This window comes from Podarcis pityusensis (genome assembly GCF_964106645.2).
Source record: "Podarcis pityusensis genome assembly, chromosome: 10".
In the NCBI taxonomy this organism is placed as follows: Eukaryota; Metazoa; Chordata; class Lepidosauria; order Squamata; family Lacertidae; genus Podarcis; species Podarcis pityusensis.
Genome location: NC_138035.1, coordinates 37,485,287 through 37,499,403, shown reverse-complemented (window position 1 = coordinate 37,499,403; position 14,117 = coordinate 37,485,287). Strand labels below are relative to the sequence as shown.

Here is a 14,117-nt window from a genome sequence, read left to right as displayed (position 1 = left end):
CCACTATGCATGTGGTTATGTTCATACTAGTCACTGACATATGAGAACTTAAACACTCGTCAAGTGTTAGAGAAGAATAACACAATCAGTTCTCTACTATGGCAGACAGTGGTGCTATTCATTGGTAGTTGACAAGGACTAGCTAGAAGCCCAGAAACAATCTAAAAAAGAATTTCAACTAGAAACAATTTTTGAGATGATCTCTCTCTCCTGTTGAAGCAGATTATCAGCCTTTTATCATGCTATAATGCAGTCAACTCTGACAATACCATCACTAAAAGCATTTTTGTCTGTTGAAAATGTGATTTTAATAGATATTCTTTATCTTACATAAGAGCACAATACATACACCACATTCTATAGAAACCCCAGATGATGCTAGAATAGGTATGATGGGCAGAAAATTATGGACCTCAATACTGTTTCCCCCCACCCCCCAAACTGCAAGACAGACATTACCCATGCCAAGCTGGCATTACACTGGCCACATGAAAAGCAGAGATATCAGAAAGGTGGTCAAGGCAAAGAAGTAGGGTAAGAAAAGAAAAGAAATTTTAAGAAATACAGAAGGTAGAAGTTGGGATCAAAATATGCTCCCATGAGTTATTTACATTTTTGCGTGATATCTTAAGAAATAAGAAGTTTCCATCTTCAAATGAAGAAATGGGTCAAGAAAGTAGTAGCTTAAAGACTGCAGGTACAGCCAGAGCTAAGAAGCCTAATTGTAAATACCTTAGCAACCAATTGACCTGCACTGTTAACATCTCATTTTATGCAGAGGATTTATTTATTTATTTTTAAGATCCAAGTTATTTTAAAATGTATTCTGATACTGGATAATACGTAGCACAAGACAGACAAGGTACACATACACCCAAAATTACTGTTTGTTTTGCTAGCTTCCTGCTTCAGTGGTACTTAACTTTGCAAGTACAAACACATTAATGATGCATCTAACCGACTCTGATAACAATTACATTTATCAGAGGCTTTGTAAAAACAAAAGAAATATTATGAACACTAATGTGGCATGGCCTATGAATACAGGTCAAGAGGGGGGAATCCAATATTTCACTGCAGCTGTTAGGTTGATGAAAAAGTGTTCTAATCTGGCTTCATTAAAAAAAATGATTGTCACAATTGAAAAGTGAACAAAAGAACACAGCAAAACAAACTGTACAAAGGCAAAGTAGAATAACAAAATATTTTACTAAAACATAAGATTTACAGAAGAATTTTCAGACAAGCCATACAAAATGGTCACAAGCTTTTTTTTTCTTTTCTTGAAGGGAGGGTTTTTACACTTGACAGCAGAATCACAATATTATTAGTGATGGATGTTTAATGTTCCCATTTTTGTTCAAACAGCCAAGCTTGTCCATCTACAGCGTCTAAGTTAGACTTGGCTAGAGGGCATATTCTAGAGTATAACTGGTTAGCTGCTTTAACCGATACAATTAGCATCACCATAAAAAAGGGAGGAAGAGCCCACACAATTAGAACAAAAATCCCTGCAGCTAAACCTGACTACTTTCATTCACAGTGCTTACACTTAACTCATGATGGGGAAAACTTATTAAAAGCAGAGATGTGCTACTGCTTTTAAACAATTTCACAAACAATCCCGATGATACTTCTAGCCTCTGCTCATGCGGAACAGGAGTGAATTAGGACAAGACACAGATTTGCTAGTATGCATTTAAATCACCAAAGAACTGATGTCTGGGTTTTATTCTGTAATGTTTTCTAAGACTGTGTCCATTAAATGCAAACAAAACAAAAAAAAAACAAAAAAAAAAAAGGAAGAGGTCTTGGCAGAACAGGAAAAAGTGATGCACACTGATTCAGAGCACATTTTAAATATTATTCATGGCATATAGCCTAGTCCATGCTCTGGCTGAAAAGAGAAAAGAAATATGTATTAGACAACAAAGCATCTAACTTCAGAATTCTCTACTCCCTCCCACCTTTCTTGCCCAAAACTCATTAGAATACTGGCTATTCCTGAGGACTACATATAATAAAATGAATCAAGTGCCAAATGTTCCATAGTTTTGCACCCTCATCTTTATAGAGCTATAGAGCCATTTACAAATTCACATCAACAATGTGACACAACCAACCTATGATACATTGATTGTGTGACTCTTACGCACATCAGATGCAAAGGCAGTACCTGCTTACAAGAGACAACTTATCAACCAGTAGGTTTCTCACTTGATAGTTTCCACACATAAATCTATGTACACACTCATACAAGAAAGCTGAAAAAGTCAACTAGAGGTCAGACTTGGCCATAAGCCCATGATGACGCCCGCACTCATAGACTAGAAAGTAGGCTTCCAAGACTGCACAAGTTACATGGCCAAGATGTGACCTTTGAAATGCAAATAGCAGCTTTGGAGAGGGAATTTTCCTTGGCACTGTACAGGAAGAGAAACTGTTAAACCTCCCCTGTGCCTTCTCCCTTTGCGAAGTCTCCCCATGGCAATTTCTTCACAGAACAAAAACTATGTGCACAAATTGCATGCACATCATTAACAATTCATCTCTTTTGTCCCCAAGACTTAAAAGGCTGGACATATTTTATATTTACGGTATTTGAGTTATTGTATGTATGACTTGGAGTGATTCTTACAAAGATTTATTTTTGTAAGATACTATAGGCATCTGCATTTGGGATCAAAAGCAGTACAAGAATTTTATTCATAACTCAATTTTCTTTAGTCTAGAGTAAGGGCACACTACCTGTTTCTATGGCTTGGGCTTCATTGGTCTTCCACTGCTCAGCTACATCATTTGCTAGTGGATCATCTGGGTTGGGAGCACTTAACAAAGCCTGGATTGATAGCAGAACTGTACGGATCTGCAGAGCTGGAGACCATTTGTCTGAGGAAGCAAGTTAGAGAGTACTAAAGCAACATTTCAAATACAAAACACACACCCCTTAAAATAACTGAAATATGAAATATTCTTTCAACTATTTTAATAATCTGAAAAATGCATGGAAGAGAAAGATATGTCATGCTTATCATGGCTCCAAAATACTTACCTTTCAAAATATCTAAACATATTCTTCCCAATTTGTCTACGTTAGGATGATAAATTTTGGTCATGAAACGTACTTTCGGAGCTGCCATTGGATATTCTTCTGGAAGGAATAGTTCAAGTTTAAATGTCCCACCCTCAAAGGGAGAATCCTGTGGGCCTGCAATGACCACATGAAAATAACGTGCGTTGCTTTCATCTGGTTCCGCTTTTATTCCAGGAACAGGTTCTGCCAGCAAGCGCTGGGTTTCCTGAAAGAGAGAGAAAACCAAAGTGGAACACACACACGTACTATTCCTCTAAGAGGGCAGCTATCCATGGACAAAGGAAGTATACAAGTTGTTGTCCTCCCAGTACATTTTACCAAACCCTCAGAATATTAACTTCCCATCTGGTGAATCTAACTTTTCAGACATCAATGAAGAAGCAGGCACACTGTATTAACACAGCACCAAGAACTGCAAACACTTCCCCTTCCTATATTCCATTACGTAAGCAAACAGGTCCAGCTATCACTTAGTAAATTTAGTTTCATATTGCTATATTTAGATGAGGTTAAAGTGCAGTATCATTCTATCGTGTTGTGATGTCTCTATCAGCAGGAAAAATAAATAACCAGGAAAGATCACACGGCACTTCACAACATAAAAATACAAAATACATAATAAAACAAAACACAACCAATAACCCCACTTCCAAATGTTTTGCCTGGCACCAAAAGATATACAAATCATAGAGTTGGAAAGGACCCCAAGGCAGGATTCAAAATTAGCAGGGTGCTAGGCGCATTTTACATCTAAAGGTTCTCCATTTGCGAGCACCTCAAAAAGTCTGAGTGCCATTTTTTGCGACTGGCTGACACTCAAGGATTACTGAAATGTATGTGCTTTGAAGCCTTGAAGTATATGTTAAGAATAGACAATATGTTAAGGAGCAGAGTGCTTTGAAAACTGAAGTATGGTACCAATATTTTTATTATAAACACCAAATTAAACATGTATTAACAATTTCTGCTAAAAATGTGTCACTTATGTGAATTGTGTATTAGTTCCTGCTAATCAAAATAATAAAAAGTGTTGTCACCCCCAAGTGTCAACTAGACATTCTGTTTTGGCACCCACAGCCCAGGTCTCAGAAGCCATTTGGCTCCTAGCTTTTCTATCTCAGTTTCTAACATTACCCCAAGGGTAATCTAGTCCAACCCCCTGCAATGCAGGCAAGCGCCTCTTGGGAGGGAATTCCACAAACAGGGAGTCACCGCAGAAAAGACCTGTTCTCCTGTTGCCATCCTCTTGTGGAAGAGGCACACACAAAATAGTCTCACATGATGATTGCAGGGTCTGGATCCGTTCATATGGGGAGAGGTGGTCCTGAGCTGTTTAAGGCTTTATAGATCAAAACCAACACTTTGAACTGGGCGCGGCAACTAATCAACAGAATTTAGGCTATCCCTGTCCAGATAGGAGCACAGCTAGGCCACCAGCTGAAGCTGATGGAAGGCACTCCTGCCACTGAGGCCACCTGAACCTCAAGCAAAGGATCCAGGAGTACCCCCAAAGCTACGTACCCCCTCTTTTAGAGGAGGTATAACCAACCCCATCAAGAGCAGGCAACATCCTATCCATCTGGTCTAGGGAAGCACCCACTAACAGTGCCTCAGTCTGGTCTGGATTGAGATTCAGTTTGTTGGCTGTCATCCAATCCATTACGGAGACAAGACACTGGTCCAGCACTTCCACTGCTACACCTGCAGTAAGGAGGAGTAGATCTGTGTGTCATCAGAACGTTGCTGACAACATACTCCAAAACTCCAGATAACCTTGCTCTGCAGCAATTTCATGCCACTACAAATCGGTTCACTACAAGATGCAAATATAGTAATGATAGTGTTGATAACAGTGAGATTGTGTTTGGCTGCATTACTAAACAAGTAACCTTGGATTGGTATCAAAAAATACAGAATATCTTCAGCTATTTGGTACAGAATTGTGATCTGGGAATCTGCCAAGCACATCACTCCTGCAATGTTTAGACAACGTGGTCTGAATTCTCTTGCTTCCTCCATCTTCTGAATCAAGGGACATGAATGTCTGAAAACTACCCACACAAAAGCAAGGCACATTAATTGTGGAAAACCTGTTTCAATTCATATAAACCTGTTTATGATGTCCATGAAGTTTAAAATGAAACTTCAGTATTTCAGGCTATGAATTATTTTTCAGACAATGGTTTTGTCTAGAGAAATACGCTTTAGCAGAAGGTGAGAGGAGGGAAAGGGAAACTCATTCACTGATGGATGGACACTGTTAAATGTCAGGAATTGACTATTACTTCTATAAAAGATCAGGCTGCAAGTCTGAACAGCAGCACAATCTACGGTAAATATGTTTACTCAAAATAAGTCTCACTATGTTCTATGGGGCTCATTCCCTAATGAGTTTAGGACTGTAGATTCAGTATAGCAGAAGTGTTCATTATTTTTAGAATACCCAGATCCATTGCTATTTCTTAAGTTACATCAACAGGATATTTGCTTCCCAAGCCAGTCTCAAAGAGTCCTCAAACAGTTTCAAACAGTTCTTGTCTACTCAGAGAAAAGTCCTATTGATTTCAATGGAGCTTATGCTCAGATACAGTAAGTGTGCATTAGTTCGCACCCTGAGACTAAGAAGTACAGTGGTGCCTCGCAAGACGAAATTAATCCGTTCTGCGAGTTTCTTCGTCTTGCGGATTTTTTCGTCTTGCGAAGCACGGATGCACCCTGGTACTGTATTATAATGGGATAGCGGGCAAAGCACAAAGCGGGTCGCTCCCCAGCAGGAGGAGTTTCCCCAGCCTGGAGGATCTGTTGCTGGGAAGAGGCAAAGACACCCCCTCCCACCTCCCCACGAAAACAGCCCCCCTTCCTCTGTCGCCAAGCCTTGCCACGTCTTCGCTCCGCCAAACCGCGTCCCACATCAAAGCCCCAGCCCGCTCCTCTCCCTCTCTCTCCACAAGGTGCCAAACGAAGTTCGAGCCCAGGAACCGAGGGCGGACGCATGAAGCGCCCGGCGCGGACTCTCCCTTGCTCCCCCCGTTACCTTGCGCCACGCCGCCGGGCTCCCCACAGTCTCGGCAGCTGCTCCCAGCTTCTTCCCACCCCCGCAAAGGCACCTTCGCGGCGGCCCAAGCGCAGTGGATGCCTCCTCCTCCTTTGTCCCGCCTCCTCCTGCCTTCGCGCAGTTAGGGCAAAATGGAGCAGCCACGTGGGGAGGGGGAGAGAGAGAGAGAGAGGCAGCGGCGGCGCAGAGACCCAGCCAGATCCACTGGATCCCAGCCCACCTGCCTCCTCTGTGCCCTCTCCAGAAGAGGATCCCTCTGGAAAAGGTAGGTCGCTCCCTCACTCGCTCCCTGCCAGCCCAGTTCCCGCTTCAAAAGGAAACAAACTCGCAAGACGTTTTGTCTTGCGAAGCAAGCCCATAGGGAAATTCGTCTTACGAAGCACCTCAAAAACTGCAAAACCCTTTCGTCTTGCGAGTTTTTCGTCTTCCGAGGCATTCGTCTTGCGGGACACCACTGTAAAAACTTATTTTTTGTTTTGTTACAGTGTTAACAACAAAAGCTAAGATATACTTAAGATACTGTGAGTTGCAATAACTTGTAGCTCCATATCTGACACTGAGTTTCGGACTCAAAGAGTTGCTTTTCCTCATAGCACTTGTGCCAGGCCCAGTGGATTTGTGTCTTATATCTGAACAGTGACTCTCACACAGGTCACGAACTGTTTTGGAAAGTCCCCTTGGTTCCACAAGCAGTTTTCCTTGTGGCAAGGAGACTGATATTGATGGAAAGAAGTCTATAGTTCCCTTTGACTCATGGAACTAGTGTCACAGTTATTTGGACGCTGGCCTACGTATTTTCCCAGTTATTGTCTGAATAATGTATTTATCTGGCTAAAAATAAATATTCAATTAAGTGTCATAAATACTGTATACCAAACTGTACTCAAGCCATTCATATTCTTAAAGCAGTGAGGTTTAGTTTTAACGAAGTATTTAATATATTCCAACCCCAAGAAAGAAAACAGGGAGAAAATGCTTTTCTTCATGTACCTCCTAAACTCTCACACGATCCATGTCCCTTCTTTTACTGTCTTCATTAGTGAGAGTCTTTTCTATCTCTCCCTTCCTTCCAATCACTGATTTCAATGACTTTTTCCATAAAAGCCTTTCCTGGCTCACTTTAAGCTCTACATTTTCATCATCCCCTTCCTCCTCTGACTGGCCCGTCCTCATGTCCTCTCCTATCAGATTCAGACTGCAAGCCCTCTAGGTGCAGACTGTACAACTTGGTGTTCCACAGCACCAAGCAGTTTGTTGATGCCAACAACCCATGTTAGAGGTGTAGGAAGAACAAGAATGAAGACACTTTTCAATTTCCTGCCGGAGCATTCTCCCAGCTTTGCTCACTGCCTTTATGACATCTGATGCCTTCTTTCCACACCTCTTTGTAACTTTTAAAGGAACCAGAGCTATTATTAGATCTCAGCCAGTAGTCAAAAATCATTTAAAGAGATTGAGATTACCAGACACCTGTCATACATGAGTAAAGACAGTTGCAGATCTTATTTCCTGATCATCTGTTCACTTGCTCAGTCATTAGCCCATTTTACTTCTCCTTGCCACTTCAATCTGAGTCACAAGCCCCACACCTAAATTGTTTCCTCCCAACTCATTTGAGAAAAACTACTGGAGACAGTCTTTCTCTCCCACAACGCTGATACTTATATCTGAGACCTAGTCATATTTATTTTGGCATATCTGATTTACAGAATATGTCTCAACATTTTTAGAGTTAAACAAACAAACCAAACTACCTTTCCAAATTGGCACTTCAAAAGAAAAGAAACTTTTGCTACTTTCATGCTGCATAAACAGGTTTAAAATGCAGCAAGTAGTGAGAGAACAATGTTGGCTAAACTGATGCCAGTTTAGGAGCTATTCAACTTTCTTGCTTGCTGGGCAGGATGGTTGTAGGTCTGCTTTCGTATTTACATGGGTCTGTTCTTGAGTTCTGACACAGTCTTCACACTTGAAATTGCAATCCTGCTGCAGGATACACTGGAGTAAATAGGCACAGTAACATTTAGGCTAAAAAGACCAGTGAGGCAGCATGTCTGCAGTCATCTCTCTAGATATACTCTACAAAGGCCCCAGAAATGTTGTGATAGGTGGGATATTATTATTGCAACTGAAGTACAGCGTATCCAAATCTTACATACTGTTATAAAAGTTACTTGAAGAACTCAGGAGAGGTATTGGAAGAACAGCAATGTGTTTCTATGTATGGTTTTAATGCCCTCAAATAAATTATAGAGTAGCAGTCCAGCTTGGATCTATTATCACTGAAATCAAATGTGTTAAAAATACTACTGATACTGAAACCCTGCAAGTTCCAGGTCAGTGATCTGTGCCAGTGCTGGCAATTGCTCCAATACAAACTCACTGTACTCATGGCAAAGAAGCCCAAACCTGCTTAGTACACAGTGGAGTGACGCAGCCACGGTCACAAGGCCATTCAGTCCCAGAAGATCTGGGATCAAACAAAGAGAGCAGCAGAACTTTACTAGAAACATCTGTGTGTTGTCACTACGAAGGCAGAAGAAGAAGAGTTTGGATTTGATATCCCGCTTTATCACTACCCGAAGGAGTCTCAAAGCAGCTAACATTCTTCTTTCCCTTCCTCCCCCACAACAAACACTCTGTGAGGTGAGTGGGGCTGAGAGATTTCAGAGAAGTGTGACTAGCCCAAGGTCACCCAGCAGCTGAATGTGGAGGAGCGGAGATGCAAATCCGGTTCACCAGATTACGAGTCCACCGCTCTTAACCACTACACCACGCTGGCACCCAGCACTAAACTGATTAGCTACATAAGACTTGTCACTGAAATGCTAGTTTAGTGGTTTTGAACTATGTACAAACTAGTATACAGAAGGCCAAAAGAAAAACTATTCTCAAATAGATTAATATGCTACACTTTAGTACTGACAAGGATAACAAAAGCTTCTGCCTGGTGTGGCCTGTACAATCAGTGTTAGAAACTGGGATAGAAAAGCTAGGAGCCAAATGGCTTCTAGGACCTGGGTTGTGGGCCAAAACAGAATGTCTAGCTGCCATGGGGGAAGGTGTCGGCAACACTTTTTATTTATTATTTTGATAAACATGAACTAATGCACAATTCACATAAGTGACACAATGTTAATATCACATTTTTAGCAGAAATTGTTAATACATGTTTAATTAAAGGTGATGGTAAAGGGACCCCTGACAATTAAGTCCAGCCGCAAACGACTCTGGGGTTGTGGCGCTCATCTCGCTTTACTGGCCGAGGGAGCCGGCGTTTGTCCGTTTCCACAGACAGTTTTTCCAGGCCATGTGGCCAGCATGACTAAGCCACTTAGTCATGTTTAATTAGGTGTTTACAATAAAAATATTGGAACCATACTTCAATTTAAACATTCTACTCTTTATTGTTAAATTCCTTAACATATTGTCTATTCTTAATATATACTGTACTTTGAAGTTTCAAAGCACAAATATTTCAGTAATCCTTGAGTGTCAGGCAGGCATAAAAAATTGCACTCTGACTTTTTGAGGTGCTCACAAATGGAGAACCTTTCGGTGCAATATGCGCCTGGCACCCTGCTAATTTTGAACCCTGTGTACAATTCTATATTTTTCTACTGTGTCCTACCTTTCAAACAGATAATGCACATCACAAGAACTCAACTTCACACATACCCCAATTAACCAGGGCCCACAAACTTTGGCTTGGCTTACTATCCAGCCATTGCTTGTTGCTGCCCTCATGCATCATTTCTGTGCCTCAGAGCAAAAGGAGGGAAGGAGAGAGGAAAAAAAGAAAGGACCTAAGTTTGTTTAGTTTACATTGAAGTTTCTGCCTTTTGTAATAATGATGATGATGATGAAATACCCAACCCCCCTCTCCTACATTCTCCGCAATACACAGAAGGAAAGGCACTTGCTACTAAAACGAGGTGTTCGGGTGAAAGGACTGAGTTGGTCCAGGATCCATTGGATCCTGAGTGGGTCTCACTAATAACACCAGGCCTGATAGTTCTGCCCCCCCCCCTCAATCTTATGTGGTGGCTACAATGAACAGCAGTGCTGTGTGGCCCTGCTGCTCAGCAAAGCCTGGGGGAGTTGGGATTGTGCCTCAAGTCCTTTTGAGAGAGTGCGCTTTTTAAAACTATTTTTTGACTAGAAAACCTTTTAACAAAAATTAGTGTATATATTGAGTCATTGCTCCATGTTGGATGGGTATTTTGAATTGCAACTATTATTGACTACTTGAGATGGTTAATCAAGGGCTCCATAAATCCACTTTTGGGGGCCTCCCAGGGGGAGGGGATTCCACTGGCAGCTCTCCTTACATTCAGCTGATAGAAGGGGGACTGATGCAAGATCCCGAGGGTGGGGGTTGAACTGCTCTGCCTATTTGCCACTTTCAAAATTATTTGGGGATAGCTGGGAAACTATTTGTCTCTTACTAACATTTCAGATTCCTGTAAATTTTCCAGCCCTGTTTTGTCTCTTGGTAAAATTTTGGATTCCTGTAAATTTTCCAGCATTGTTTTTGTAACAAGACTCACTTAGGTTTTGCATTTATTTTGTGATTCCATACATGAGCAACACAAGTATACAATCCGTTCAGAAATTAAGAGTTCAAGTTTGATATAAGTTTGGTTTTAGGTTAGAAATCACTTTCTAGGAAATATCAGCTTTCGGTTTCAATTTTTGATAGACCTGAAATCAATGCCTGGTGAGATCTTCTATCAAGTGGAAAAGCTAAGGTCTTTCATGGTTAGTTGCGCAGTTTCAGTAACTTGTGTAGCTCTTTGTTTCTCCATGTAACAAGGAGTAGAACTGAATCTGAGCTGCATCCCTTTTCACACTTGAGACTGTATCCCACTGAACTCAGTGTGAGTGAACTCAGTATTTCCAAGTCAAATGGGTATGTAGAATAAAAATAAGGTAAATACACAATGAATTTACTCATACTATACTGAACATTTCTCTCAGCATACTGACTGTAGAACATTACATGTTTTTGCTTCAATAAAACAGAGGCAAATCAATGCCAAGTTTCCCATTAATACCCTAAGAGGCCTGCTGTATCAGACATATAGTCCATCTAGTTCAGCATCCTGTTTCTGACAGTGGCCAACCAGATGCCTCTGCAAAGCTCACAAGCAGAACTTGTCCACAAAAGCCCTCTCACTGTTGCTCATTCAACTACTTAATCCTAAACATGTTTACTCCATGTTCCACAGACCTCAGTGGGACCTAACCCCCTGCTTAAGTACAATTTAGGGTTGCAAGTTGGCTGGAGCTTTCAACAGTATAAATTTAGCAGCAATTCTATGCACAACTAAGAACCGAGTACAATGTCTCAATCATACAAATCTTTTCCACAGCAACACTTACTGGAATCCAAGGCAACTGATTGAAAACACAGCCATGTGACCTTTTCAGAGCACTGTTAAGATCATGTAACCCATAATCTGAAAACTCAGAATTACGTATCAAGGGTGCACTGCTGAAAGTGTAGCAGTTATAGTATCAACACACAAAGGGTGTTAGTTCTGGAAGCTCTTTATTTTAAATCAGATACTTCCTGTTTTTAACTTTTAAGCTACATGTGAAAAGAAAAATCGATACAATTTCATGACCATTTTTTGTGCTCCATAATATGCCAAACATGATAGCACCCAAAAACTCAAGAGAAGTATGTGCATATGTGTTTTATCTGGCAGCATGGAATCAAAACATTCTGGGCCACATCCAGTGTTTTTCATACCTGTAGAAATGAATGGACCTAACTAACCTAGGTCTGTTCATTTTATTTATTACATTTATACCCCACCTTTCTTCCAAGGTGTTCAAATGTGCACAGTTCAGCCCTTTCACAATTTCATCCTGACAACTACCTTGAGAGGCAGGCTAGGCGGAGAGACAGCGACTAGCCCATGGCCACCCAGTGAGTTGGGGACCAGAACCCCCGTCTCCCAGGTCCAACATTCTAGCTACTATATACCACCCTGGCGCCAATGGACCTACTCTGATTCAACGGATGCAACCCTCTCCCTTAAAAAAAGGGCACTGCAACAAAACCTAGCTCGCATTTGGGGAGGGGAGAGAGCCTTGGCTAAGCCCATTCCCTTCGGCCGGCGCTCTTGGGAACCACCACCGTGAGCCAGCAGCGGACTCTGCTGCTGCCTGAGAGCCGACGCGAGGCTTAGGCAAAGCTGCGCCTTCCCGTCGGCTGCCATGCGGGTGTCGTGCGCCGCTTCCCACCAGCCTGCCTGGGCCACCGCCAGGTCTCGCCCGACACCCGCCTAGTTCGTGCGGGCGAGTGGGAGAGAGAGCCCGCCCCGGCCGCCTCCCTTCGCCCTGCCGCGGCTCAGCAGAGGCAGGGGCGCCGGCTGCAGCGGCGGAGAGGGCGGGGACCAGCGCCGTGACTCGCGCGGCTCAGAACCCAGGCCCGGAAGGTGGCGGGGGGGGGGCGCCTTCCATCCGCCCTGCTTGCGGCTCCCATTCATTCCCGGCAGGCGGATGCTCGCAAGGCGCCGCCGCCGCCGCCCCTCAGGCGCGCACCGGCTGGTCCCTCCCGCGATGGCTGCTGCCGTTGTCGCCACCAGGCCGGCCTCGCCCCCCGCGCCCTGCAGCGGCGGGGGAAGGAAGGAGGGCGAAGTCGCCGCCTGCCTGCCTGCCTGCCTGCCCCGCTCACCGGAAGCGCCGCGCTGCCCTCAGCGCTTTCCTCGGGGCTCCGGCGGCCCCGGGCCTGGGCGTGAGGCCCGGCGAGGCCTGCGCGCAGCTTGAGGGCCGAGCGGGGCAAGGGGGTGGGGACAGGCCGGAGGAGGAAGGGGAGCGGGTACCTTGATGATCCTGCGGGGCAGCCCGGCCATCTTGTCTTATTGGGATTCAGGCTCCGCTGGGTCTCGGCTCCGCTCGGGGCTTACGCACTACCGGAAGGAGCTCTGCGCTTCACTTCCCGTGACGTCACCGGCAGCGCCTCCCGAGGCATGCTGGGAAGCGTAGTCCCGGCGCGAGGAATCCGCACCTTCCGAATTAACACAGGTGCCTCGTGTCAGGAGCTTCCGTGGAGGGCAGAGCGCCCTTCGTCAGAGACACACGAAGCGTTAGCCATAGAAGAATGTTGATTTAAGCATTGCCGCGCCAAGAACCTGAGTTTTGTGAGAATTTTTTTTGCCTGTCTTCGCTTATTTTATGTATTTTATCCTGCTTCTGTTACTCATGGAAAATGCATTGAGCTGAGCAAGACGATGACTACCGTATTTTTCGCTCTATAAGACGCACCAGACCACAAGACGCACCTAGTTTTTGGAGGAGGAAAACAAGAAAAAAAATATTCTGAATCTCAGAAGCCAAAACAGCAAGAGGGATCGCTGCGCAGTGAAAGCAGCAATCCCTCTTGCTGTTCTGGCTCCTGGGATAGCTGCGCAGCCTGCATTCGCTCCATAAGACGCACACACATTTCCCTTTACTGTTTTAGGAGGGTAAAAGTGAGTCTTGTAGAGCAAAAAATACAGTACATCATAGATCACCTCACACTTTCAAATCTGTCTCCGCGGCCTTAAGAACTAGAACTTTGCCTTCTTAAAGTGAAAACTAAGGTTTGCAGGATGCTAAATTTGGCAAAATGGAGCAAACGCCACACGTTCTAGCTGCTCCTAGCAGCTAGGAATGTCTTATAAAGAGAAAGAAATAGCCTGAACTCAGATCACCAAGAAAAAGAAGGCAACTAAAATGTAAGTAGGCAGGGACAATGATTAGTAAGGTCCATAGACTTATGATCTCATCTGTATGTCTATGTTCTGATCGGGGCATGATTCATTTGATGCAGACTGCTGTGATTTGCTCCAAAAGGAGGAACAAACCAAGATCTTCCCCCATGACCTAATGACCTATGTTATATGCAGTTACATGCTTCCAGCTTCCACCCAGAGCACACTACAAGCTACGGTCCTATGCATGCTTACTTGAGAA

The 14,117-nt window shown here is 43.5% G+C and overlaps 1 protein-coding gene across 1 annotated transcript; it reads right to left on the bottom strand.

Moving 5' to 3' along the window:
- Window positions 1–283: 283 nt before the first annotated feature.
- UBE2N (ubiquitin conjugating enzyme E2 N) lies at window positions 284–13,143 on the bottom strand. Its single transcript, XM_081022556.1, has 4 exons — window positions 12,986–13,143; window positions 3,053–3,299; window positions 2,749–2,889; window positions 284–1,897 (listed from the first exon to the last, which is right to left on the bottom strand). Exons 1-4 carry the CDS (start codon window positions 13,013–13,015, stop codon window positions 1,857–1,859), a joined length of 459 nt encoding a protein of 152 aa, XP_080878682.1. The 5' UTR covers window positions 13,016–13,143; the 3' UTR covers window positions 284–1,856.
- Window positions 13,144–14,117: the final 974 nt, after the last annotated feature.

Bases quoted from the DNA above. Each gene is read 5' to 3' on its own strand.
- UBE2N (XM_081022556.1), bottom strand. From the start codon at position 13,015: ATGGCCGGGCTGCCCCGCAGGATCATCAAG. The intron at 3,300-12,985 runs GTACCCGCTCCC...TCTCTCTTTCAG, and splicing joins TGCCCCGCAGGATCATCAAG to GAAACCCAGCGCTTGCTGGC. The intron at 1,898-2,748 runs GTAGTGTGCCCT...TTCTCTTTTCAG, and splicing joins AGCCCAAGCCATAGAAACAG to CCAGAGCATGGACTAGGCTA.